The sequence below is a fragment of the Aquarana catesbeiana genome, linkage group LG09, assembly GCF_042186555.1.
Source record: "Aquarana catesbeiana isolate 2022-GZ linkage group LG09, ASM4218655v1, whole genome shotgun sequence".
Classification (NCBI taxonomy): domain Eukaryota; kingdom Metazoa; phylum Chordata; class Amphibia; order Anura; family Ranidae; genus Aquarana; species Aquarana catesbeiana.
This window is the reverse complement of record NC_133332.1, coordinates 271089505-271116561: the sequence shown is the minus strand read 5'-3', so window position 1 is coordinate 271116561 and position 27057 is coordinate 271089505. Positions and strand designations below refer to the sequence as shown.

At 40.3% G+C, this 27057-nt stretch overlaps 1 protein-coding gene across 3 annotated transcripts in view; it reads right to left on the bottom strand.

Moving 5' to 3' along the window:
- The window catches only part of PPP6C (protein phosphatase 6 catalytic subunit), a 319511-nt gene that overhangs the window by 131937 nt on the left and 160517 nt on the right, over window positions 1-27057 (bottom strand). For 2 of the 3 annotated variants that reach the window (XM_073600347.1, XM_073600348.1), the window contains one exon: window positions 6881-17331. The exons of the other annotated variant lie outside the window; for it this stretch is intronic. In XM_073600347.1, the coding sequence (XP_073456448.1) occupies window positions 17083-17331 (249 nt within the window). In that variant the 3' untranslated portion in view covers window positions 6881-17082. Of the gene's footprint in view, window positions 1-6880; window positions 17332-27057 lie in introns of those variants that run through there. 3 annotated transcript variants of the gene reach the window in all.

Here is a 27057-nt window from a genome sequence, read left to right as displayed (position 1 = left end):
AAATATACCCCTCATTCCCCCTAGCTAATAGTGAAACCTCAAATGAGTATAATCATAACTCCTTCCCTAAATCTATATTTTATGCTATCTATAGCGAGTAAATAATATTAAACTATTGGTGAATCGTTGTAAACCACTAAAGAGCCATCATGCTGTTGACCAGCAACGTAAGCCCTCTAGTGGTAAAAGTGAAAAGTATCTCCTCAATGTTTCAAAAATAAATTCCATTAAATTAAACCACACAATTACCACCCCTTGTGGGAAGTATAACCCCCTAAATTTATTAGTAAGCTACATCAATGTGAATTCTAATAATAGTGCAATGTGCCTAAACATATAAGTATTAAAGTAGCCATTAGCCAATATTTCAGGTAAAGCTTGTGTAAAAAAACTGAAAAAAGTTTTTTATCACAACAATCAGTTTTTTTACACAAGCTTTACCTGAAATATTGGCTAATGGATACTTTAATACTTATATGTTTAGGCACATTGCACTATTATTAGAATTCACATTGATGTAGCTTACTAATAAATTTAGGGGGTTATACTTCCCACAAGGGGTGGTAATTGTGTGGTTTAATTTAATGGAATTTATTTTTGAAACATTGAGGAGATACTTTTCACTTTTACCACTAGAGGGCTTACGTTGCTGGTCAACAGCATGATGGCTCTTTAGTGGTTTACAACGATTCACCAATGGTTTAATATTATTTACTCGCTATAGATAGCATAAAATATAGATTTAGGGAAGGAGTTATGATTATACTCATTTGAGGTTTCACTATTAGCTAGGGGGAATGAGGGGTATATTTAGGGAAATGTCCCGTTCTATAGTCATGATCGGGCAATGTATGGGCTGCATGGTCTGACCATATATTATAAACCGCTAGGGCAAGTCCATTATGTAACACTTCTAGATATATGATTCTATACTCTATATGGGGAGTGTTCAAAAAACAGGACGTTCAAAAAATAGGACGTTGATACACTGTCAATTAGGACTCCATGAATGAGGTTTATAATTCAAAGTTTTTTTCTCTGTTTTACCATTTCTGATCTTTTATAATCCGATCTATGCAATATATTTGATTATATTTGCTTCGGCATTTTTGAGACATTTTGCAGTTTATTTGTTCTCTGGTGTACGTGATCGGCCCAGCATCGCTGCTTTTGAGGGCCGTGGAGACATCTGGGAACGTGAACACTGATTTGCATACTATTACGTCGAAAGACGTGAGGAGTATAAGGGTAGGAGGTGCCATGCCGTACAGCCAATCCCATGAGGAAGTCTGATATGACGAAACATGTCGGGGCGTGGCTGTACGGCACCTATCATTAACAATTAGTGACGGACGGGACGTGGTTTCGGATCTCCGTGCATCGGCGGGAGCCTTCAAACGCATTAGAGGAGCTGCCCCCTGGGCTTGGTTGCCAGCAGGTGATCCACATCAGTAGAGTGTCAGCAGAGAGGGGTGAGAACTTATCCAACGCTGCTTCTTGAGGTCCGCCGTGACCCTCATTTCCACAGTGGTGCTGGGCGTTTCACAGAGGAGGATTGAGTTTGATTTGGCTTTGATTTGCAGTGTCAGTTTGGCTTGAATCAAGAGTTTTTCCTGTGAGTGTAATGATTGAAGTTTTAAGTTGAATAAATTTTATATGTTTTACGGTATCACACTATTTTGAGTTCTTTTTATGAATTGAGGTGACACTTGGATAAATAAAGAATCTGGATCCTTTTACCTTCAATTGACCAACTATATGCCTATGCCTTATTGCCAAAACACGAGAGTGTGAGGCATATTGAGCTGGTGAGTGTTGAATTCAAGGGGAGAGGAATCACTAACACTGAGTGAATTGGTGGATTGCTTCCAGATACCGCACTTTTTCTTCACGGTGTCCTGTCTGTGGAATCTTTATGGACTAAAATTATTCATATTTCACGTTTAATATTATTTTGCAATATATATTGCTGTGTGTATGGTACACCTTTACAGGGATTATCACGATTTTTATTTTGTACACTGATGAGATTTTCCATGAATGTTTTTTACTCTTGATTTATTTATATACATTTTTTGCTAGAGCACTAGATCACTTTAATATGCACTAGACAGTATATATACTGTCATTTAGCGCCACTTTTATTGATTCACAAGGACCAATACAGCTTAGGGTCACTTGGAAGCAATAGAAAGGTTTATACAGTTTATTTAATTTTAAAGTGGCAGCTTTATAGTTATTTCATTAGGACGTTTTTTCTGTAGGGGGTGAGCACCCCTTTGCCTGGCATTTGAGCGCAGTGGTGAAAACTCGAGAGGGGTGTATAGATCTGAGTTTTCTCATTTGTCACAACTCATCAGCCCGTCGGTCACAACCAGCACACACCAAACAGGTGCCTGCACGGTCAACTTCTTTACCCCAATCCACACACCCCACCACCCGTGGACCACAAGCTTCAGCTTCACTCTCCATGGTTCCCATAGCACCATCCACGTCTAACACGGCTTCTCCCCTACACCCCAACCCTATTAAAAAAAACCCCACACAAATGAAGCCATTATCTCCCCCTCTGGCACTCCAGCACCTACAGACATTAAACTAGCCCCCCTTTTTTTAGGGAAGGACTAGAATCTAGACACTTGTTGAATTCTACACCCTTTGTCAATGACAGTGGAGAAAAAAATTCTCATCTGTCTATAATCAATCTATCCTCTTATAACTTAACAAACACTGAGACACAAGTTCTACAACTAGGCCTCTCCTTCTGCCCTGACTCACAATGTGATAAATTTTCACTTATTAAAAGACCTGCACTTGTTCGCGCGCAGACTCCTATACAGAACAATTTTTGACAAACCTTTTTCAAAAACAAATCCTGTAGAATGCGATTTAAATATTCAAGAAAGTATTGAGGATCACCAGGCCCTTGAGGACTTGATGGAACTTTGGGAGGAGGGACACACCACTGACGACAGGGCCTTCAATCAGCCCCCCGCGCTGTTGGTCGCTGGTGTGCCCCCCCCCCCCCCAAGTCTTTCAAACCTAAATCGAGACTCTTTCCTCTTTTAAATACTAACCCAAACATCTGGGCATTCATACAAACAACCAAAGAAATTGAGAAACTTAAAATCTCTAGCACTAAGACCTCCAATTTAACTTCAGAACAGATCGACGCGGTTAAGTCTTTACAAGCTAATTCTGACATAATATTTAAGCCCTCTGACAAGGGGGGAAACTTAGTTGTTATGAATATTCCCCAATGTGTCAACATGTGTCAGAATATTTTAAAAAAACGGAATTGGTATCGCCCCATTTCGAGAATAGTCATCAAAAACGTTGACATTCAATATCGTACAATTATCTTTCGAGCTTATCGCCAAGGAGTCATAGACCAAAATACTTTAAATTTCTTAAATGTAAAAGATCCAAGGATCCCCACATTTCACGCACTACCAAAAGTGCACAAATCATTAACTGAACCCCCAGGACATCCAATATTCTCTAGATGCTCAAGTCTTACTGAAAATGCCAGTTCCCTGGTAGACAGCTACCTACAACCCCATGTAACGGCACTCTCATCATACATTAAGGACACTATTGATCGCTTGAGAACAATTGAGGACTTGTCTCTTCCTCCTGACACTTGGCTAGTAGCACTAGATGTTGAAAGCTTGTATAATGCCATTCCACATAATGCAGGCCTTAAAGTAATAGAACAACATCTGAACGAGAGAGGTCCAACCTTTGCAAAATACAATGCTTTTATTTTGGATTTACTGGACTACATCCTGAAACATAATGTGTTTGTTTTCAATTCCTCCCACGTACAGGGGGTCGCAATGGGGACCAAATGTGCCCCCTCGTATGCAAACCTGTACCGGGGTGGGGGTGGGAGAAAGAAGTCCTTACCAGGGACGATCTCAATCATCTCCATGATAAAACTTTGGCTTGGTATCGTTTCATAAATGATGTCCTTATTTTTTGGTCCGGAACTCAGACTGAGCTGAACGAATTTCTAAGAATTATTTCAATCAACAATTTCAATCTTAAATTCACTATGAATTGCAGTCAAAGCAGTATTGACTTTCTTGACTTGGTAAATTCCATCAATGCAGATGGGAAACTTAATTCATCTCTGTATAGAAAGCCGTCAGCAGGGAACACTATCCTTCACTCCCAAAGCCTGCATCCCACGTCCTTAATTAAAAGTATCCCCTACAGTCAGTATCTAAGACTTAAGCGTAATTGCAGTCGGGATTCAGATTTTAAAACTGCAGCCAGGGACCTATATAACAGGTTGAAGATTAGAGGGTACAGCCATACCTGCCTCAAAAAAGCCTTCAACAGAGCGAATGAACAAAATAGGAATTCACTGATATTTTCGAATAAACAAGTGAAAAAGCCAGATAATGTACGAATTATTACTCAATATTCTTGTCAGCATCAAGAATTCAGATGCATTTTAAAAAAATGTTGGCCTCTTCTAGTTGCAGATCCCATCGTGAGCAAACATATAAACAATGTCCCTGAAATTACCTTCAAGCGAAACCAATATAAAATTCAGTTGTCTCCCTATCAGCCCTCTATGACTGTGCCAAATTGACCCCCTCGGATCCGGTCTTTTGGGACTAAGTCAGGGGCCTGGCCAGGTTCATGGGTGCCATCATCGCATGGGTGGTCTCAGTATAATAAATCCCTTGCACATCCCCTGAGGAAGCTTAAGTAGCGAAACATATCGGGCTAGTGTGCAATACCTCCTGCTGCGATTTATTACTCACCTGTATATGATGTTGACCACCAAATGCTTGTAATCCTATACTGCCTAGTTACAGTATGCTTTGTCTGTTTTCTCTTTTAAGTATATTATGTTAATAAAAATTATGTTTTGTCTACAGTAAGTCAATTGTGCATCTCTACATTTGACACCGCAAAAATCCCCCTATCCCTTTTTCCTGATTTAATATTGCAATACATGTTTAAGCCAGCCAACTGCGTCAACGTAATCCCTCTTATGGCCACTCCTACACTGCTTTGCAATTTTAAACCATGACGTGTTCAGTATCTATTTACTCGGTGTAACATCATCTTTTATATTTTACCAAATAATTGGGTATTATATCGTATTTGTATGCACTAAAAGTGTATTTTGTATTTGTGCAACATAAAAAAAGCAATCATTTTGTTTTTCAGGTTCTCTGCGTAAAAAAATATGTTTGGGGTTCTATGTAATTTCCTAGCAAATAAATGCAGTTTTTTACATGTATAAGAGAAATGTCAGAATTGGCCTGCACTGGAAGTTGTTAAACATTATTGATTAGATGTCCTTTACATCGTTGCTGAGGGGATCAGTTTGTTTTTCCAGTAATACCATGGTCCCAGTGTACTGTATGTACTAATGGTCTTGATCATTATGGTTATACCTAAACTGTTACTGTATAAGATACATTTGCCTTAATGTATTGTACAAGCCTTGAATCATCTGCATCAGAAACCATCCCTATCCTCTCTACCCAGAGCCTGAAAATGAGAGGGAGTTTGGTGGTACAATAACAAGATCTTTGTTCTTCATTGAAGACGATCCAATACTCCTTGTCGTGGCAACAACTCAGTCAAGATTGTAAAGACTATGCAAGGTCTTGCACGAAATGTATTTGCAACAAAGGTGATCAATCTACATAAGGCCCAAATGCCCCTAGGAAAGGATTGCCATGGACCTCCCTTCCTTTGAAGGTTTTACCTCCATTCTTGTGATTGTGGCCCTTTTGTATAAGATGTCCCACTTCATTCCCATGATCAGCATTCCTACAGCCTTGGAGAGGGAATATGTGCCATCATTAAAGCGGTATAAAACACAAAATTAGTTACATTGCAGCATACCAACCATTAGATGTGAAGTTTTTAAAGCGGAGTTCTGCAAAAAAAATACTGCAGCTGCTGACTTTTGAAATATGGACACTTACCTGTCCAGGACGCCTGCGATGTCCTCACCCGATCTGTCCCTCGGCTTCTGGGACCTGTGCGTCTCCCAGAAGACAGCGGTGGGGGGGGCCTGGCGTAGATCACAGTGGAGCCTGCGGTGATCTATGCCCGTTAGTGGGAGCAAATACCTGCATTAGACAGGTATCTGCCCCCCCCCCCCCCCCCCCGGAAAGGTGCCAAATGTGACACTGGAGGGGGGGGGGGAGATTCATCGGAAGTTTTATTTTTGGGTGGAACTCCGATTTAAGGCCTTTTTTCTCAGCTTTAAGCTAGTGATTTGGCTAGTAATACACCACCTTTATAAGAGTGCCCCTACTCTGGATGCAGGAGAACAGCAGGCACCTTTGGACAGCAGCAATGTCAGCCTGGGGGGAGGCTGGACTAGGAGATTTAGACACACTGACAAACTGAAGCCAAACTCCAGCTCACAGTTACAGCAAAAGTTTTTTTTGGACAAACATTCTACATGAATAAATAAAAACTGATCCTTTAGGGAGACTCACTCTCTGTATTTGTCTTGTTTACAATTATCATCAAAATGAAAAATCAGTAAAAAAAAAAATCCACATTTTGGGTTGTCACCAGAAAACTAAAAAGGGGAAATCCTCAAATGGGAACACTATCTCTAGTGACTTGGGGGTACCCAAGCAATTACCTTAAGTTAAAGGTGAATTCTGCTCACTTCCTGTTTTGGCTATAGGAGAGGAAGTGAAGGGAAATCTCCCCAATAGGACACAGATGGCAAAAAATAAACTGACAGGGGTTAGGATCCTCCAATACTTTATCCAAATGAAAAAAAAAAAAAGTTTTGCTTATAATTCTACTTTAACCATCATGTACAGTTTATTGACTTCGAGGAAGGGGAAAAAACAAAACAAAACAAAAAAAAAAAAAAACCAGACAAGATAAATGCATTTTAATTCCAACATATGATCTCTATTGCAGCTTTTATCATTACTTTATTAAAATACAAGATGATATCTTGAAGGGAAAATAACCTATCACTACAATATTTAATTGTACAAATCCAAAAACTGCAGATTGGTAAAACAAAAAAGCCTTTCACAATGCTTGTTATTGAAATATTTGCATTAAAACCTATTGGATGAAGGTAGAATTACTCTTTTGCATGCACAACACAATGCATTATACAAAGTCTTGTAATAACTTTGCTGCTGAAAGTACAAAGATAAAAGTTTAACAATGAATGCTAAGTTGCAAAAATTGTAAATTGCTCATTGCGGCACTGTGGCAGAACAAAAGAAGCCAAAAACAGCATATTGAATGTGTAATTTAACACCAACATAAAAACCAGGTTAACCATTTTGTTTTCATTGCACCTACTGACCCACTACATTGCATGAGTAAGATGTAAAAATTACCCCATATCAGGCAACAAATCAAATGAAACAAATTTCAGTATATAGTAGTAGAAAGGTGGTTTCTGAATCAATTGCGTTAGATCATGTGGCACATTATCACTGTTCTTGAAATGCATGCACTTGATGGTGTAGGCAGCCATTTTGTAGTCTAAATTAATGTTTAACGGAATGTGTTATTTTTATTCCCATCTTCTTTTCAAAAAATAATCTAAAAAGGGCCACAGAACGCTGGATGTTGAATGTTCACAGAGCACTGCCTAGGTCAAATTATAAAGAAAAAAAAAAAAAAAAAAAAGCACTATTCCTGCCCTCAAAATAGTCTTACATGGCAGAAATATGTAGGCTGTCATTGCGGGTCTTGTTCTAAACAGGCCATTTGCCTGGCTTCCTCAAGTTTCAATAAGTCTGAGCCACAGACCGAGAACAAACATGCAGTACATTAAGAGTCCAATGTACTGAATTCCATATAAACATACTTTGTCCTAAGTCAGAGACTCAAAGCACCATGGTATTAAAGCAGATAAAACACTCACAGGTCTCATTGCCGATCTTGGCACTCTTGAAGAGCTAAGCTGGCTGAAGAATCTTCAGCATCCAACACTTTCAGAATTATCAGATTTGCAGCCCCCTCTACATGCCGTGGTTACATCCACTGGTCGCTATGGTGCTGTGTCGAGCTGGTAAAAAAAAAAGGGCCAGCAGAATGAACCAGAGTGTGCAGAGGGGAACAAGGCAAACAATTTTAGAATGTCAGATGTTATTTTTTTTTTTTATATCTTAGCAAACGTGGTAAAAGAGAAAAAAAATAAAAATACACTGGACAAACATAAAATTTGTCTCTTAAGCTGGCCATACATGGATCAAAATTTGGCCACTTCAGCAGGGCCTGGCTGAATTTCTGGTACATTTTTAATTGAGAATCAAAACAAATACCATGCAGGGTGCCTTGTACAGCCATATATAAATGAAATTCACTTACACCTGAAAACAACAAATCAAAGGCAGGTGCATGCATGGCAACATAACAAACCAATATGAAAAATTTAACAATTTGGCCACACGATGCAGGCCTTCGGCCTAAACAACTGGCTGGAGACCCAGGCATAAAGGACTGGCTGAAATTTGATTCATGTATGTGCAGGCTGGTTGCGTAGAAGTCAATCCACTGATAGACTGCTGTACAACCAGCCTTTTTGATTTTTCACGCTCGATCAGTGCCGTTGGCTATAGCGGTCATTGTTGAGCAGTGTATTATGACAGCGAGAAAATCTCCCTGCTTTCAGAATACAAAAGATGCAGTGGGGAGGATTCCCCCATCCACATCAAGTGCGTGGATGGGGGAAATTTGTATGTTTTCTTTCAACCAGCTGGCTGAAAGGAAAAAAAAATTAAAACTAAAATTTATGGGCTGCTTTAGCAGGAATCCTTTTTTTTACTTAAAACAATAAGTCAGTTTAAGCAACTATCATTTTCAGAAAAGGTTAAAAAAAGTAGACTGTGAGATTAACTCATGACAAGGGTGCTTTAATATAATTTCTTTTTTGCAGTGTGTGTGTGTGTGTGTGTATATATATATATATATATATATATATATATATATATATATATATATATATATATATACACACACACACACATACACACACACACACACACATATACACACACACACATCAGCCAATTTAACAGGTTTCCACTGCCCAGTCTATGCCTTTTTAAACCATGGGAAAGCGATCCCATAAGAATGATAACTAGGAACAAGGAAAAGGAGGTGCAGGCTGACAAGTCCCAGCAGCATTCAGGTTTTTTTTTTTTTTAAGAACGTCATCATGCAGACATTAATCGACACCCTATTCTGAAATTGCTTGCAGTTTGGATGTAATGTGATCCTCTGGCTTTACTAGTGAGCTTCTGACCTATAAAAAGTCTGGTCTGCATTTCAGAATTTACCTCCTGCATACATTTTCTAAGTCAATGACTTACACAGCAGCACAACTGGAGAATCGACAATTGGAAACAGACAACTTAATTTTTCAAAAAAGACAGTCATAAATGACAGCACAGGTATTTATCCAACAATTCTCCCTTAGACGGATAGTTCATGATGTTGAGAGAGTAATCACCTTCCTTTAGTTCCTTAAAGGATATCTCAACCCCAGAACAAAAAATTAACTTTACTACAGTTTACCATTCCATAGTGGTGGTTGCATTAGATTTATTTTTGTAAACTATAGACATGGCCGAAATTGTTGGCACTCCAGAAAAAAATCAAGTATTTCTCACAGAAAAGTATTGCAGTAGCACATGTTTTGCTAAACACGTGTTTAGTTCCTTTGTGTATTGGAACAAAACAAAAAAAGGGAGGAAAAAAAGCAAATTGGACATAATGTCACACAAAATTCCAAAAATGGGCTGGCCAAAATTCTTGGCACCCTTTCAAAATTGTGGATAAATAAGATTGCTTCAAGCATGTGATGCTCCTTTAAACTCACCTGGGGCAAGTAACAGGTATGGGCAATATAAAAATCACACCTGAAAGCAGATTAAAAGGAGAGAAGTTCACTTAGTCTCTGCATTGTGTGTCTGTGTGTGCCACACTAAGCATGGACAACAGAAAGAGGAGAAGAGAACCATCTGAGGACTTGAGAACCAAAACTGTGGAAAAATATCAACAATCTCAAGGTTACAAGTCCATCTCCAGAGATCTAGATTTGCCTTTGTCCACAGTGTGCAACATTATCAAGAAGTTTGCAACCCAAGGCACTGTAGCTAATCTCTCTGGGCGTGGACGGAAGAGAAAAATTGAAAGGTTGCAACGCAAACTAGTCCGGATGGTGGATAAGCAGCCCCAAACAAGTTCCAAAGAAATTCAAGCTGTCCTGCAGGCTCAGGGAGCAGTGTCAGTGCGAACTGTCGACATTTAAATGAAACAAAACACTATGGCAGGAGACCCAGGAGGCCCCCACTGCTGACAGAGATACATAAAAAAGCAAGACTACAGTTTGCCAAAATGTACTTGAGTAAGCCAAAATCTTTCTGGGAAAAGGTCTCGTGGACAGATGAGACCAAGATAGAGCTTTTTGGTAAAGCACATCATTGCCTCTGGCACTGGGTGCCTTGAATGTGTGCAAGGCATCATGAAATCTGAGAATTCCCAAGGGATTTTGGGTCGCACTGTAGAGCCCAGTGTCAGAAAGCTGGGTTTGCGTCTGAGATCTTGGGTCTTCCAGCAGGACAATGCCCCAAACATATGTCCAAAAGCACCCAGAAATGGATGGCAAAAAAGTGCTGGAGAGTTCTAAAGTGGCCAGCAATGAGTCCAGATCTAAATCCCATTGAACACCTGTGGAGAGATCTTAAAATTGCTGTTGGGAAAAGGTGCCCTTCCAATAAGACAGACCTGGAGCAGTTTGCAAAGGAAGAGTGGTCCAAAATTCCAGATGAGAGGTGTAAGAAGCTTATTGATGGTTATAGGAAGCAACTGATTTCAGTTATTTTTCCTCCTTTTTTTGTTTTGTTCCAATACACACAAAGGGAATAAACGTGTATAGCAGAACATGTGTTACTGCAACACTTTTCTGTGAGAATTACTTGATTTTCTGGAAACATTTCTGGGGTGCCAACAATTTCGGCCATGACTAAGTTCATTTGTAGCAAGTACAAACAAATCTGTTGATTTTGCCAACTTGTCCTAGTAACTGCATGTGCATTGAACTACAATCTTATCAGCATTCCCAGCTATCTTCTCTAAACTACAAAGCAATGGTCTTCTATTTATTGGAGATGAGAAAATGGGAGGCAATTGGGGCGACAATGCTGCTTCTCCTAAGAAACTGAAAAAAGTTGCCCTAGGACAGAAAACACTAATGCAGTCAGTACATCTAAAAATGGCTATAGTTAATACAATTTTTGTGTTGTTAGATATACTTCAAATAGACAAATTTCCAGCTGTGCCAATGAGTGTACTTTATGTATCTGAAAAATGCATTAAGAAAACCATCTGCTTGTCATTGTTAAAATGAGGCAGATTTGTAAGTTTTGGAGACAATCTCCAGAGTCTCCTGGTGATATAATTACCCAGGCAAGGATTTAGCAGATGACAACATAAAAAAAGTTATTTTGAAGAACTGATCGCTTCAATTATTTATACACAATTCTTACCTTTTCCACAAATCACAATTTGCCATCGATAAATAAAACAGCAATTTTGTTTTCACAGTAAAGTAATTTTCTTGGAGTCTATTGAGGAATACATATGAGGAAGTCATATACTGTGGCCTGCACTGGATTGAACACTGGCGGAATAAAATAAAAAAATCTGTAGATCAGCCCTTCTAATCCCAGCATAACCCCTCCTATTCCCAGCATGTCATCATACCTCAGAAGGGTGGGACCTGTGTTTTACAGTGAGTACAAAATTCCTATTTTTCTTCTCATCCATTGAGGACACCAGTAGCCATATACTGTTGGGATGTCCAAAAGAAGTTAAACTGAGGGGTGGTCAACAGCAAACATCAGCTAACAGGCCTGATGTAAACAAAAACTGCCTAAAGAACTAACGTGGGAAGCGAACACAGAGCTTGTACACCTCTCCAAAGACTGGGATTGGAACGAGAGAATGAAAATTAATGTTCTGGTAAGGGAAGACCAGACTCTCCTCAGGTTAGAAAAAAAACAAAAAAAAAAAAAGAAAGAAAAAGGGGGTTCAAGAAAGAAGGGAGGTGGTGCATGATTGGAAGGACAACCCAGGGCAGACATCCTCTCCAAAGCAAGAATGGTTCATGAAGAATTTCTGGGAATGACGGATATAGAGGCAACTCTAAAGGTTGCTTGGAATAAGCATTACCAATAGGAAAGGTAAATTTGGGTTTTCTATACAAGTATTAGGGAAGGGAACAGCAGACAGATATTCTCGCTGAACAAGGAGGAATACAGATCAAACAAAGCTAAGAGCCATGCTCAACTCTCACCGATTTGTAGAGGAAGGTGCTCCAGGGGGAACAGCTTAAGGGAAACATTTGTTGAAATAACCCATCTATCCTAGGACTCTTAGTCACATGACTGGAGGCACGTCTGCCTTCCCAGATCCAATACTGCATCAGAATCCATGAAGCAACAGATGGGAGTCTTATCAGGATGGTGAAAAACATTCCCCTAAGTAATAAATGAAAAACAAGGAAGATCCCCAGAAGGGGCACTATAAAACACTGAAGGAAAAAGGGCCTAAACCTAGACAAATTGATTTTAGAGAGTCAATTAGCACTTCCTGTTACTCTCAGGATACCTGCATTAGTAATATAGATTGTTCACCATTCAGACAGCACAGGTTAGTATGGGTCCCTCTTCAGTCATTCTCAACTTACAGCAAAAGGATACAAATTGCACCTAGGTGTGTGGACCACTCGCCAATGTCCAGAATTAACTAGTTGAAAGAAACTGTCTCCAGATCACACTTGGCTGGAGCAGGGCAGACCGGACTGCAACACAGGGTTTCGTCCAAATCAGGATGCTCTTGCTTAAATAAGGCACGTTAGTACCTTGAAGAAGTCAGAGGAGGACATGAGGGTAAACATACAGAAAACCCTTAAAATAACCATACTGGGTAAAACGGTCTACAGGTAAACAGCATTTACCAGTGCAAACTCCTGACAGAGCAAAACCACTAGGTGCACAGGGGCGAGACTGAGGAGTCAGAGCCTTGGTGGGACAGTGATCAACAAGTACCGGTCCCAGCTGACCATGTAGTTTACTGAAGTTAGCTAAGGAGGAAGATGTTCTTTGGTGCAACTCACAGTAGGTGACAAGTGATAAGGACATTGCATTTCTGGCCAGATCAACAGTTATTTTCTGTATTTGCTGAAAATGTACTTAAAATAATGTAGCCACTACATCCAAGGACTGTAAGCTGCAATATATTGTATTTCTGTTCTAGGGTTTAGTTATGCTTTAAAAAAAAAGGGATGTAACCCGCTCCGCCACAGTTGAAAGACTAAGGTCACAGCTAGAACAGGGAGAAGGCCAAGGTCCATCAGTAAGAACATGACTTAAAAGGGATTCTGGCTGCTGGTCAGGAGAATCATTAAAAAGGAAGAAACACTGGTCTAGTGTTTCCGAACTTTCCTTGTTAAGATGGGTCATTGGCAGATACACAGTGGGAAACAACCATTGTTTACGATAACATTTCTTACCAAACAAGGCCCACAAGTGTTCCAGGGAAGTCCATGACTCCTTGGGATGGTTCAAAAATTTTCAGAGGGATAACTCAAAGTGTGGGTGAATTGGGAAGGTCTTTGCAGCTCTGAACAACCGAAGACTGGACACAGCAGGTTGATCCTCCAGATGCAGAGTGAAGCATGATTCTAGATTACAGATATCAACACCTAGCAACATCCCTGGAAAAACTTTTACGTAGTGTCAGTCACTACAGAAGTACCTTTCCCTCTAAATACAGGAAGAATGCAACAGTGTGACGCTGATGCAACCAAATTAAAGGTATGAAGCAAGGCAAGGTACTCACAAAATCCAAGAGGCTGGTAGGCGCTGGGGGTAGGATGGCAGAAAGTGGCCAACGTTCCTGTTGACGGCAGTAGAGCAGACCAAAGATTAGAGGTACACATACAAAGCAGTAACAGCACTGGGGAGATGCCTCCTTGATACTGAATAGTGAAAAAGAGTGCAGGCATGAAAATTCTAAGGTTCCCAGTGGCATAAAGAATAATGAAAATTCCTGCTGCTCAGCTTGATCAGCCCACTCACTGGGTAAGTCTTCAGAGACCAGGATAGTGCAAGAAGCAATGCCAATGGCTCTGGACCTGAAAAGCACTCCAAGGCTAACTTAACAGATTAGGGTCTAGCAAGTACCTGGCTGGAATTTCAGTGCCCAAAAGTTACCCCTGCAATGTGCAGTCAAGAAGTGTCCAAGTACCGCACTCGAAAGGAAAGGCCTATCGGTATAGCTGCTATAGTAGAGACAAGCTCAAGCAGTGAAGAATCTAGATTGAAGGAACAATTGAAAATAAAAAACAAGAAACACAAAAAAAAAACCTTTCCCCAGTAGAGCTGACGTAAAGACATACAGCCACCCGAAACATGCTGGGAATAGGAGGGGTTATGCTGAGTTAATGAAGAAAATAAATTGGTAAGGACAACACTGAAACTACTGGAAAGATTAAATATATTGAAAAATATTACAAAGATAAAAATACAAAAAGTATAAAATAAAGACAAGAACACTGCACACACGGACAACCCATCCTCCAACCCATAAGTTGAACAAGGTTCACAAACATATCCCCGCTTTGAATATTGCCTTCTATACCAGGTGGTATATACTGAGGAGAATTGCAAGCAATATATCAATATATGAAAACTCAAGCACAATAGTGTTGCAGCGAACTCACTGCATAATAGCAGGGTCCCAGGTTAGGAAGAAACCAAGAGAATAAATTATGTAAAGGCAAGCCATCAGTGATGGCAATTACAGAGCCATAATGTAAATAGCATAAATTAAACACTGCGCTATCAAAAAAGATGCAAAAACGGTGAAGCAGCTACATACAGTGAAACAACAACCACAAAAATACAATATAAAGGATTGTTTTTCACTTATTTACTTTATGATGAGAGACTTCAGAGTTATCCATTGTATAGAGGGTGTTATCACTTATGAACATTCTTTGTAAATTTCACATTTTGGTGTTTATGCGCTACATTTTTCCTTTAGAATTACAGAGCCATGCAGTATAAGCTGAAGCACAGTAAAGCAAGCCAAAATTGATCAGCTCCAAACAAAAAGTATCTACTGTTCTTCAAAACAGGATATGATGAATTAAGACGGGGCAATAATTCCTAACAGTTATGTATGTAACAATGTTAGAAAAAGGCATTAGATAAGTGGATGCGTCTACCATCACATAGCCATTATCATTAGAGGCCTGCATTTTTATAATGTTGGATCCTTCCTAACCCGAGACCCTGCTATTATGCTATGAGCTCACTGCTGCACTATAGTGTTTTAATTGTCATACACTGATATATTGCATGGAGTGTGCGTTAGCCATGTGTGCGCAGTGTTCTACCCTTGTTTTAACCTTCAGTATTTTTCAAATATTATTTTCAATGTATTTAAAGTACGACTAAATGCAAAACTTTTTTTTAGTTTCGGATAGTGAAAAGGGATTAGAACACCCATCAGTTTTTATTGCTGTCTGTGCCCGTTAGGGTGATTCATCCTATTTACCCTGTTTACTGTTCTCATTGAAAGTGAAAGCAAAAGAATTCCAAATTTTGGATTGTTCCCAGAAAAGTAATACAGGGAAAATCCTTCAACGGGGACAGTAGTTCTGGTGACCTGGGGGTCCCCAAGGAATTTAGTTAATTTGCAGGGATTTCCCTCGCACTTCCTGTTTGGCTATGGGACAGGAAGTGAAGGGAAATCTCTGCAATGCGGCACAGAAAGCAGAAAAAAAAAAAACTGACAAGGGTTCTAAACCTCCCTTGCTCTATCCAAAATGGGAAAAAAACAAAAACAAAAAAAAAAAAGTTTTGCCTATAGTTCTACTTTTAGCTCTTCGGCACCCTCAGGGGTTTTTCATTTTTCTTTGCTAGATTTATTATTCATATGTAGTATGTGGTGACACCCACCTTTATTATAGGTCCAGTATAAGTAACGTATGTTAGTAAAGTATGGTTAGCTCAGCCTCTCTGTTTAGTCATCTTGAGTTCGCCTACAGATTTTTTTTTTTTTTTGCTAGTCTCTATGCAATACCCCTGTACACGGCAATATAACCCAGCAGTACATGACTTCCTGTATTTCAATGGAAAAGAAAGCATACAATTTTTTTTTGTGTAGACTAAATAAAATGAGTGCAAGCCAAACTCCTGGAGACCAATAAAGGCAGTAAGTGGGGAGCAATGCAATATGAATTTAGGGTATCCAGAACATAATGTAGGTTTGACCCTAGTTTTTTGAAGCATCATATCCTCACAATAACGATGTAATAATGCTTCTAGCTGCATTTTGCGGTAGTATAACTTGACTAGGGCTAGCATATAAAAATTACTACTGTAAAAAAATTTAAATAAATACTGAAACTGTATTTATGTTACTGACAATTTTTGCAGGATGCAGAAATAGGTCTCAAAAAAAAGAAAAAAGAAAAAAAAAAAAAAATAAGATTCCCATTAAACGCCACAAGAAGCCTGAAAATGCAATCACTTTGCTAAGTAAATGCATACGCTTAGCTTCAAAATTAAGAATGTAGGATGAACAACCTTCAATGCCAGCATATAGATCAAAAATTTTGTTGAAGAGATCATCCTTGTCTGAAAAACTATTGAAAAATAGCCCAGAAGGGGTCCCTTACTGCCAGCTAGTCCTTATTTGATGGCTGAAGACAAAAGCTTGCATTCACAAAACAAATATTTACAGGATTATACCTTCTTCACACAGACTGTAGTAACAGTAAAATGCGACAAACCCATCTTTAACCATTGTTTTTTAAACAATGCTATCTTACTTCATATCAGGTGGACAGAAGAAAAAAATAAATGCCTTTAATTTCAATATTAGCTGTGTCATTCAGATCAATATGCATTTGAAGATCTTTAGAAAAATTTTAAAGAGCATATGCTTGATAATTTTACAGAAAGGCAAGATGCAGCATTTCAGCAGCAAAGTGCTTAAAAAAATCCAGCACAGTAGAGAAAACATGGTGAGACTTCAGAGGAAGTATGGTGTGGTTGTTCTTGGTGGGATCACCCGTTCTGAATCTGGAACAGCACGAAATAGTTTTGGCTCTCGAGTGTTTACATCCTTGAAAACCATTATGGAGGCAATGTTGCCACAGCGGTAACAGTAGTTCGGTGCTGACCAGACTGTCACAAGCTTTTCATCAAACATGAATTTGTAGCCCTCGTGTACTAGTTGGTGCGCGCGACAAATCAGCTTCAAGTTGTTTATGTGGACAAACTGCAGAATAGTAAAAACAAACAAAAAAAAAAGTGTTAAATCTTTCAAAGCAAAACAAAACATGCATTTCACATACAAAGTAGAAAAAAAAAAAAAGTACAGTTAAAAAATAAATAAATAAAATAAAACGGAGCATGAGGAGCCCTAGTGCATATTTTCCTTACACTGGATAGATTGGGAAAAAAAAGCACTCCAAGTGTTTTAAAATCCTATATGGCAGTCTCCCAAAGATGTGTGGTGATGTGAAAAGGCTTGTTTTAAAAAAGTAAAACATGCAACAACAAAAATGTTTGACTTACCTGTAAATTCCATATCTTGGAATATAGTACAGAACACAGGTGACTAGACAATTGCAAGCTTCTGAGGACATGGTACCCCTATAACTCTACCACACTCCATGAGGTCTTTGTTTTATGGCAAATATTGCCTTTGCATTAACCCAACTAAGATATAGGAGGGAGGGTAGCCGGTGTCCTATGCAATCTACAGGAGCAGTCAAAATCCCTTTTTTTAGTGCAGCACAGGACAAAGGCTGAATACTCAAAGACCGAAGAGTGGGCAAACTGTGCCAACAGGCTCACAACAAGGGTCAGACCCAACTTCAGAGCGCCGCTGCAAAAACTTTGCTGTCGGAAGTTAAATTCGCAGAAGATTGGACAACCACATAAAAGAACATGGAATAGGTATGAACAGAGGAACAGGTGATGGCCTTACAAAGCTGGGCAACAGAGGTTTAGTGTCAGAATGCCAGGTAACACCCAACGATCTAGTGGAGTGGATGCATGAAAGCACAGGAGGAGTTTTATCCTTTGAGTGTAAGCTCTAGCGATGAGTTGTCTTACCCATCTAACAATGTTGGACATGGAAGCAGGATGTCTCTTGCGAGGTCCTTAAAAGCTAGGATAAATAGCGAGTCCGCCCCCCTGATTGATGCTGTTGCTTTGAGGTAGACTTTGAAGCTTCTGACTACATCCAGGCAGTAAAGAGCAATTTCCTTTGGGTGCTTTGGAGTAGGGCAAAAGTGGGAAAGACCATCTACGTTGATGTAGAAGACTGATAACACCTTAGGAAGAAAAGGATGGTCTTGGGTATAAGACCACCCTGTCCTTGTGAAGAATGAAAATAGCTCCTTACAAAAGAGATCCACTAGTTCAGAGACATCTGGGCGATGTAACAGCAACCTAAAAAAGGCCACTTTGCAGGAGAGATCTAATGGGATTTCCCTGATGGGTTCAAAGAGTGGTTTCTGCAGCGTAGAGAGAATCAGACTAAGGTCCCAGGGAAGCATAGGGTGCCTGTTCTGAAATACACCATGAATAATGGTTTTCACAAAGACCAGAGGTTTTTGGAAAATAATAAAGCCAAAACCTCTTTCAGAGTGCTTAAAGGTCAAGTTCTGGCCAATTCCCATTTGCAGAAAGCCCAGAATATGAAGCACAGATAATCTCTTGGACTAAATAGCCTGCGTTCACACCAGGCAAAGATGTATTTCAAGGTACAATTGTAGATCTTTCTGGAGATAGCTTTTCTTGCCCTTAGTAAATTAGGAATAATCCCTTTGTCCTTTAAGACCTAGGCTTCAACAACCATAGTGCTAAATCGAGTGACCGAGAAACAAGATTGAATAGGGGGCCCTGAAAGCAGGTCTGGCCTGTTAGTAGGAGGCCAGGGGTTGTCGCCAGGAAGTCCAAGCAGGTCTTTGAACCAGGTTCTCTTGGCTCAGTTTGGTGCAATGAGAATAACCATTTTTTTCTGCTGCCTCATTTTGCCCATGGGAGCTGCCACTAACGGCATATCGCGGTTAGCAGCGGCATGCTCAGTGTGCCTGCGCATGCGCCGTAGACAACGGTGCCTGTCTTTTTGCAAATATCTCCTAAACCGTGTAGGTTTAGGAGATATTTCTTGGACCTACAGGTAAGCCTTAATCTAGGCTTACCTGTAGGTCAAAGTGGTCTGTAAGGGTTTACAACCACTTTAACTCTCCCATTAAAAGAGCACCAGTTTTAAACTCATTTCACAAACAGAATATTGGAATCCTGTTGCTCCAAGAAACATTTTCGACTGGATCATATTCCCAATATACAACATAAAAATGATCCAATATGGATTCATGATGCATTTCCATACTCTAAATCGCCAGGCATATCCATTGCAATCCATAAAACCTTACCCCATCAAATTTTACAAATCTGGAAAGGTGGAGATGGTAGATCTCTAATTTTGAAGATCTTATTATTATCAATTTTTATTTGCCAAATTACGATCAAATCAAGAAGGGAATACAAGCTTTACCGGAGGCAATGGAAAAAATAGAGGGAATGGTAATCATTGGAGGGGATTTAATTTTGTAATGGATTCAAGAATGGATACATCATCAAATAGAATACACAGGAACAGTGGGCAATTAAAGGAATTTAAACAATTAGAAAAACATCAAATGGTAGATATATGGAGGGTCCAGCATCAGACAGAGAAAAACTATTCATATTATTTGAATATACATAACACATATCATAGAATAGATTATTTTTTAGTTAGTCAAATAGGATTAATGATGACGCCTTCCTCAGATATTGGTAACTTTCTATGGTCAGATCACGCTCCAATATTTTTGGAGCTGGTACTGACCCAACATAAGAAAATTCAAGGGTCTTGGAGGCTAAATGATAACCTCCTTAACCACTTGCCGTCGGCAGGCCGTCATATGCTGGCCTTGATTTTGTGGTGGTATATCTGAATGATGCCTGAGGCTACAGGCATCATTCAGATATCGGCATTTTCAGCCGGCTATTCCCTACACCATAACAACAATCATAGCGGCTGTTCAGCCACATGATCCTTCCTACGGGCGTTGAAAGGGGACGCCCCCCCCTCCCGCTGCCCTCCGGTGGTCCTACCGTCTCACCGCAGAGATCGATGAGTCGGAGACAGGATGCGCCAGCCCCGGATGTTGACCATAGAGATTTCCGGCGGACCAGATGGTCGCCGGAGTCTCTATGATCGTCGGAGGCCATGCGCGATGTTGTGACGTCACGCCCGGCCTCTGCATTCAAAAAAAACGCTGCCGCCTCGGCTGGGAAGCCAGGATCGTTTTTTTTTTTTTATTTTAGGCTTCCCAGCCTAGAGGTGAGATATGGGGTCTTATTGACCCCATATCTCACTGTGAAGAGGTCCTGTTATGTCAAATTCCTATTACAAGGGATGTTTACATTCCTTGTAATAGGAATAAAAGTGGTCAATTTTTTTTTTAAAAAAGTGTCAAAATAAAAATGAAGTAAAATTAACAATTTTTTTTTTTTTTAAAGCACCCCTGTCCCCGTGTGCTCGCACGCAAAAGCGAACGCATACGTAAGTCCCGCCCACATATGAAAACTGTTTTCAAACCACACATGTGAGGTATTGCCGTGAACGTTAGAGCGAGAGCAATAATTCTAACCCTAGACATCCTCTGTAACTCAAAACATGTAACCGGTAAAAATTTTTAAAACGTTGCCTATGGGGATTTTTAAGTACCAAAGTTTGGCGCCATTCCACGAGCGTGTGCAATTTTGAAGTGTGACATGTCAGGTATCTATTTACTCGGCGTAACTTCATCTTTCACATTACACAAAAAATTGGGCTAACTTTACTGTTTTGTTTTTTTAAGCATGAAACAAAAAAAAAAAAAAAAAAAGCGCTTGAAAAATTGCTGCGCAAATACCGTGCAAGATAAAATGTTGCAATGACTGCCATTGTATTCTCTAGGGTCTCTGCTAAAAAAACATATATAATGTTTGGGGGTTCTATGTAACTGTCTAGCAAAATAATGATGATTTTTACATGTAGGAGTGAAGTGTCAGAATTGGCCTGGATGCAAAGTGGTTAAAGATGATAAATGTGAGAATGATGTTAGGAAATGAAATTGATAATACATCAATCCCTGTAAAATGGGAAACATTGAAATGTGTATTGCGGGGATTGTTCATTAAGCATGTAGCTGGATTGAAGAAAGAGAGAGTATAAAATAATGCAACTGATGGGAGAAATCTCAGTATTAGAAAATATGCACAAACAAAATCTCAACCCATTGGATAGAATCTGATTAAATGACAAATGAATCGAAATACAAACAATGTTGAAAGAACAATCCCTGCGAAAAAGGGATAAAAATAGAACTCTGTTCTATCAACTTGGAAATAAACCAGGAAAGGTATTAGTGAGAAATCTAAAACAAAAACCTATGACCCCTATAATTAAAATCCAAAAGATGTTGGGGGAAATAACATATGACCCTGGGGAAATTGCTAAAACACTTCATACATACTATTCTAAGCTCTATAATTTATCAATACAACAAGAAAGTAATGGAAAGAACGATAAGCTAGAGGAAATACGTCAATACATGAGAGAAACAGCATTACCTAGCTTACCCAAAGAAACAATAGAAGGACTCGAAAAATATCTCAGTAGAAGAAATACAGCAAGCTATATCCGCCTTGGCCCTGGGCAAAAACCTGGGCCCAGACGCACATACTTCAAGGTTCTATAAGATATTTCAGATGATACTTACTCCCATTCTAAGAAAGACTTAACTCCATATCTGATACCCAATTATTTACATCACAGAGTATGGAAGCTCATATAGTATTGATTCTAAAACCAGAAAAGGACCACGGTGTGTGTGGCAATTTGCGACCAATCTCCCTTACAAATATAGACCTGTCTATATTCTAAGATCATTGCAAATAGATTTACATCCATTCTACCTGCATATATTAATCTAGATCAAACTGGTTTTACAATGGGCAAGGAGGTAAGGGATAACACGATGAAAACATGTATGTTAATAGAATTAGCTCAAAAAGCAACTATTCCAGCATGTCTCCTATCAGTCGATGCTGAGAAAGCATTTGATTGTGTGGAGTGGGGGTTTCTGAGGGAAGCTCTAATCCAACTTGGGATAGGACCTAGGAAGCTACATAGGATTATGGCACTGTATTCCAATCCTAGAGCAAAAATACGAACGAATGGGATACTTTCCGATTAATTAGAAATATCAAATGGCACCCGACAAGGATGCCCCTTATCTCCCCTATTGTACGCGATAGTTATGGAGCATTTGACTACAGCTATCCCAAACAACGGGGATATTCAAGGTATAAGAGTTAAGGGAAAGGAGTATAAAATGTCAGTATATGCGGATGACTTATTAATATATGTTACCAATCCAATAATGACATTAACAAATCTTGTGAGAGAATTTAAGAGATTTGGTAACTTAAGTAATTTTAAAGTCAACCAGGATAAGTCGGAGATGTTAAATATATCAATTTCAAAGATCAGGAGCTCCTCCAGAAAAATTTACTCTTTAAATGGCAAAAAGTGGCAATTAAATATCTCGGGTTATACATTCCAACATTACTAAATTAAAATAATTAAATTATTCCCCAATGATACGCAAGATTCTAAAATTACTCCCAAAATATGATAAAATCGTCCACTCATGAATGGGGAGAATACAGTGAAAATTGATATTTTACCAAAATTACTGTATTTATTTCAAGCTATACCTCTAACCCCCCCCCCCCAATTAATTTAATGGCGCAGCTACGCAAGGATGTAGGAAGCTTTATTTGGGCTCATAAAACACCACGAATAAGAAGGGACATTTTAATTAGGACAAAAAAAGAACGGAGGCCTTGCTCTACCCGATCTCACAAAGAAAGCAGGCAAATCGCCGTTATGCTACATCGGGCGTGCGCGCGCCCCCTGACAGCCGCGATGATCGGATTTTGATCAGGAACCGATCATTCCCCAAGGCCCAGGCCAATGAAATCTGGCCTGGACCTGGTGATCGCTCTTGACGAATGATATCCTTTCCCTGTCTGTGTAACTGTAAACACTGACAGGGGAAGGGATGTCATCTTCCCGTGTCGGTCTTTTCGTTCCAGACCAAGAGCAGAGAGCATCAGAACAGTGAGTTGCACAACACTACACTGACACCAGGTCACACAGGCATACAATTCACCCCCCAGTTAACCCCTTCACAACCTGTCTCTGTGTCACCCAGTACATCAATCAGATTTTTTTTTTTTTGATCGCTGTACTAGTGTCATTAGTGACACTAATCAGTGTTAGGGTAATTAGTATTAGGCTCAGATAGGTATAGGGACCCCCCAACAAAGGTTTAACCCCTTGATTACCCCGTCACCTGTGATCACAGTATAAGTGTCACGGGTAACGCAGTTTAGCTAGATTTATTATTATTTATTTGGTATTTTACCCAATAAAGGTTTAACCCCCTGATCACCCGGCAGGTGATCAAAGTTAGATTTTAGCGTCAGATAGGCTCTGCGTCGCCCCAGGCAGCGTCAGATCAGTGCCAGTACCGCTAACACCCACCATACGCCTCCCTTAGTAGTATAGTGTCTGAACAGATTGATATCTGATCCGGACTATATTAGCGTCCCCAGCAGTTTAGGGTTCCCAAAAACGCAGAGTTCGCCCAGATATCTGTGCAGTGTTAGTGATCAGCCCAGATACCTGCTAGCACCTGCGTTAAGCCCCTCCACCCAGCCCACCCAACTGCAGTATCAATCGATCACTGTCACTTACAACACACACAACTGCAGCGTTCGCAGAGTCAGGCCTGATCCCTGTGAATGCTAACAGTTTTTTAGTAGCGTCTGAATTAGTCGCTAACAGTTAGGAGCTTTTTACCTGTGAGTCTCTCTACTGTACCAGTAAATTTAGAGACCAAAATGTCAAATCGAAGGTACAGTAGTGAAGAGGCCTACACGTTTCTGAGCATGACAGATAGTGAAGAGGAAGTCACTCATCTTTCAGATTCAGGCTCAGAATACGAACCTGTAGACAGCAGCGGCACCCTTACAGATAGCTCTGACGACGGAGTTGTGGTCCCTGCCAAGGTCAGGCGTACCAGACCCCGATCTTCTGCTGTCGTTGAGGTGCAAGAACCGCAGGTCCCTCATATGGAGCAAAGAGCCAGTACTAGTGCCGCTATTCCTTCTTGACCCTAGAAGGGTGTCTGGCACATTAAATTCATTACCACATTCCGGGTTTGGTATTTCTGAAGGTTCGGCTAGCCCCGGTCCTTCCAATCCTACCCAACATTGGGGTTTTCACAAATCCACCCAAGGCATAAAAATGCCTATAGATCCAAAAGAGGGACCAGAGGAGGGAGAAGGGTACGATCAAAAAAGAAAAGTCATAACCGAAGATGGAATATTTAACTTAAGTACTGTTGTCTTAACAGACTCAGAAAAATTGGTGCTGCGTAAGGGTTTGAAATTTGCCCCCCCACATAGGCTGAACAAATTTCAGACCTACATGGATATCCATAAATTTATACGAAAACTCAGCATCAAGCGATATATGGTATCCAATCCCATTCAAAATAATCATATTCCATCTATCGGCTATAGACATTCAGGACTCACAAACGCCTCTCTATTTAATCCTCCTGGGGCTTTGGCCCCCTCTCTTAAAGTCTTTAAGGATATAGTACTTAGTGACCTAGATAAAATGCCTATCAATAAGGCGTAAATAGATAGAGACTTTGTGGCAGGTCTGGATTCTTTATGTGAAAATAAAGATCTAGTCATCAGGCCTGCTGACAAAGGGGGTGGCATTATAATTTTAGACAAAAAAGACTACCTGGCAGAAATGCATAGGATATTAGGTGATACGGATACATATACCCTTCTTCCCTCTGACCCTAAAATTAAGTATAAGAAAGAATTAGAAGTTCTTGTTCAGAGAGGTTTTGAACTAGGTGTCCTTAATAAAAAGGAGAAGTCTTTTCTTATACCTAGGGCGCCGAGGACACCAGTGATATATTATCTTCCAAAAATCCATAAGCACCTACCTGCCCCCCGGGACGTCCGATTGTGAGCGGTATAGATTCCGTTACGTCCCGGGTGGGCAGGTATATAGATTTTTTCCTGCAACCCATAGTTATGAAGGTACCTTCTTATATTAAGGATTCACGGCATGTGATTAATTTACTGACTGAAATTACACCTAGACCAGGACTGTGGATGGTGACAGCTGACATCACATCTCTTTATACTGTCATACCACACAGTCTCGGTCTCCACGCAGTTAAATATTTTTTGAGGCGCGACTCTAACCTCCTTGATGAACAAATCTCCTTCATTCTTGAACTGCTCCATTTTGCTGCTTCTCGCAGTTACTTTTGGTTTGGAGGACAATTTTACAAACAGGATAGAGGGGTCGCCATGGGGGCTAAGTATGCCCCCAGTTTGGCGAACCTCTTCATGGCCCTTTGGGAGGAGGATGTCGTCTATGCCCAACATAGACCTCAGATAGTCTTGTGGGCTAGGTATATAGACGACATCCTCCTCCTGTGGGATGGTGAGAGGGCTGATCTAGACTCATTCCTTGAGGAGTTGAATGTCAACATGAGGGGTATTTTTCTAAACTATGAGGCCACTCAACAAGAGATTAGCTTTTTAGATCTGGCCATCAGAATAGAGGGTGGCCAGTTCATTACAGCTACTCACTTCAAGGGCACCGACCACAATTCATATATTCCTACCAGCAGTTGCCATCACGAATCCTGGATTAGGTCGGTGCCCAAAAGTCAGTATGTGCGCCTGAGGTGAAATTGCTCAGATACTAGCGAGTTATTGACAAAACGATTCTTGGAGAAAGGATATTCATATACACCTCTTGCCAATACTTTGAAGGATGTGTTGGCTATGGACAGGAAGGATCTGCTCACAGAGAAACCACCTAACAATGGTAGGACGCCTTCCATTCCGTTCATTACGACCTATTCTATTCAGCATAGATCAGTAAGAAATATGATTAATAGACACTGGCATATCCTTACCAATGATGCCACCCTTAACACTTTCCTCTCTGCTAAACCCCAAGTGGTTTATAGAGGTTTATAAGGGGCACCATTGCCAATAACATTATCGACCCTCCTATCATCAAAAGTAGTTTTTTCAATGATCTCTTTGGATTTTACCAATGCAGGAGATGCAGGGTATGTTCACTAAATGGCTGTACACACAGGAGAACTTTGAACTTTAGGTCTTCTAGCACTCAGGAAGAGTTTGCCATTAGACCCTTTATCACGTGCTCTACTGAGGGGGTTGTTTACCTGCTCCAATGCCCTTGTGGGCTTCAGTATGTGGGCAGGACTAAACGCCCCCTCAGAGTTAGATTAAATGAGCATGTGACGTCGGCTATTCGTGGCCTTTGTGTGGAACGATAAAAGGCCTAGACTGGCTTACGATATTTTAAGAAGGAGTAGAGCGGAGGGTGGCTTAGGACTCCCGGATATAACATTCTATTATAGGGCCATGGCGCTGGTTAGAATAATGGACTGGTGCCATGACCTAAATAGAAAACCATGGGTTCAGGCGGAAATGGTGATGGCGGGGAGAAACCTGGCAGGAGCACCATGGATCCAAGGGTCATTGAGAGGGCTGTCACAATGGACATCACCAATGACCCTGAATACATTAGAAGTATGGGATAGAATGAATAAAGAGGGCAGGTATGCTCCTCAGACCTCCCCTCTGGCTCCTCTGGAGGGATTTCCGTGGTTCCCCCCCGAGGGAGAAGACGGGAAGTTTGGGGGCTTGGGGACAAGACGGGAATATTAGATGCGGCAAGTTTGCCCCAAGTGGAGTCTTACTATCACTGACGGAGATGATATTGAAATTCGGGGAGACAAGAATGGCGGAATAG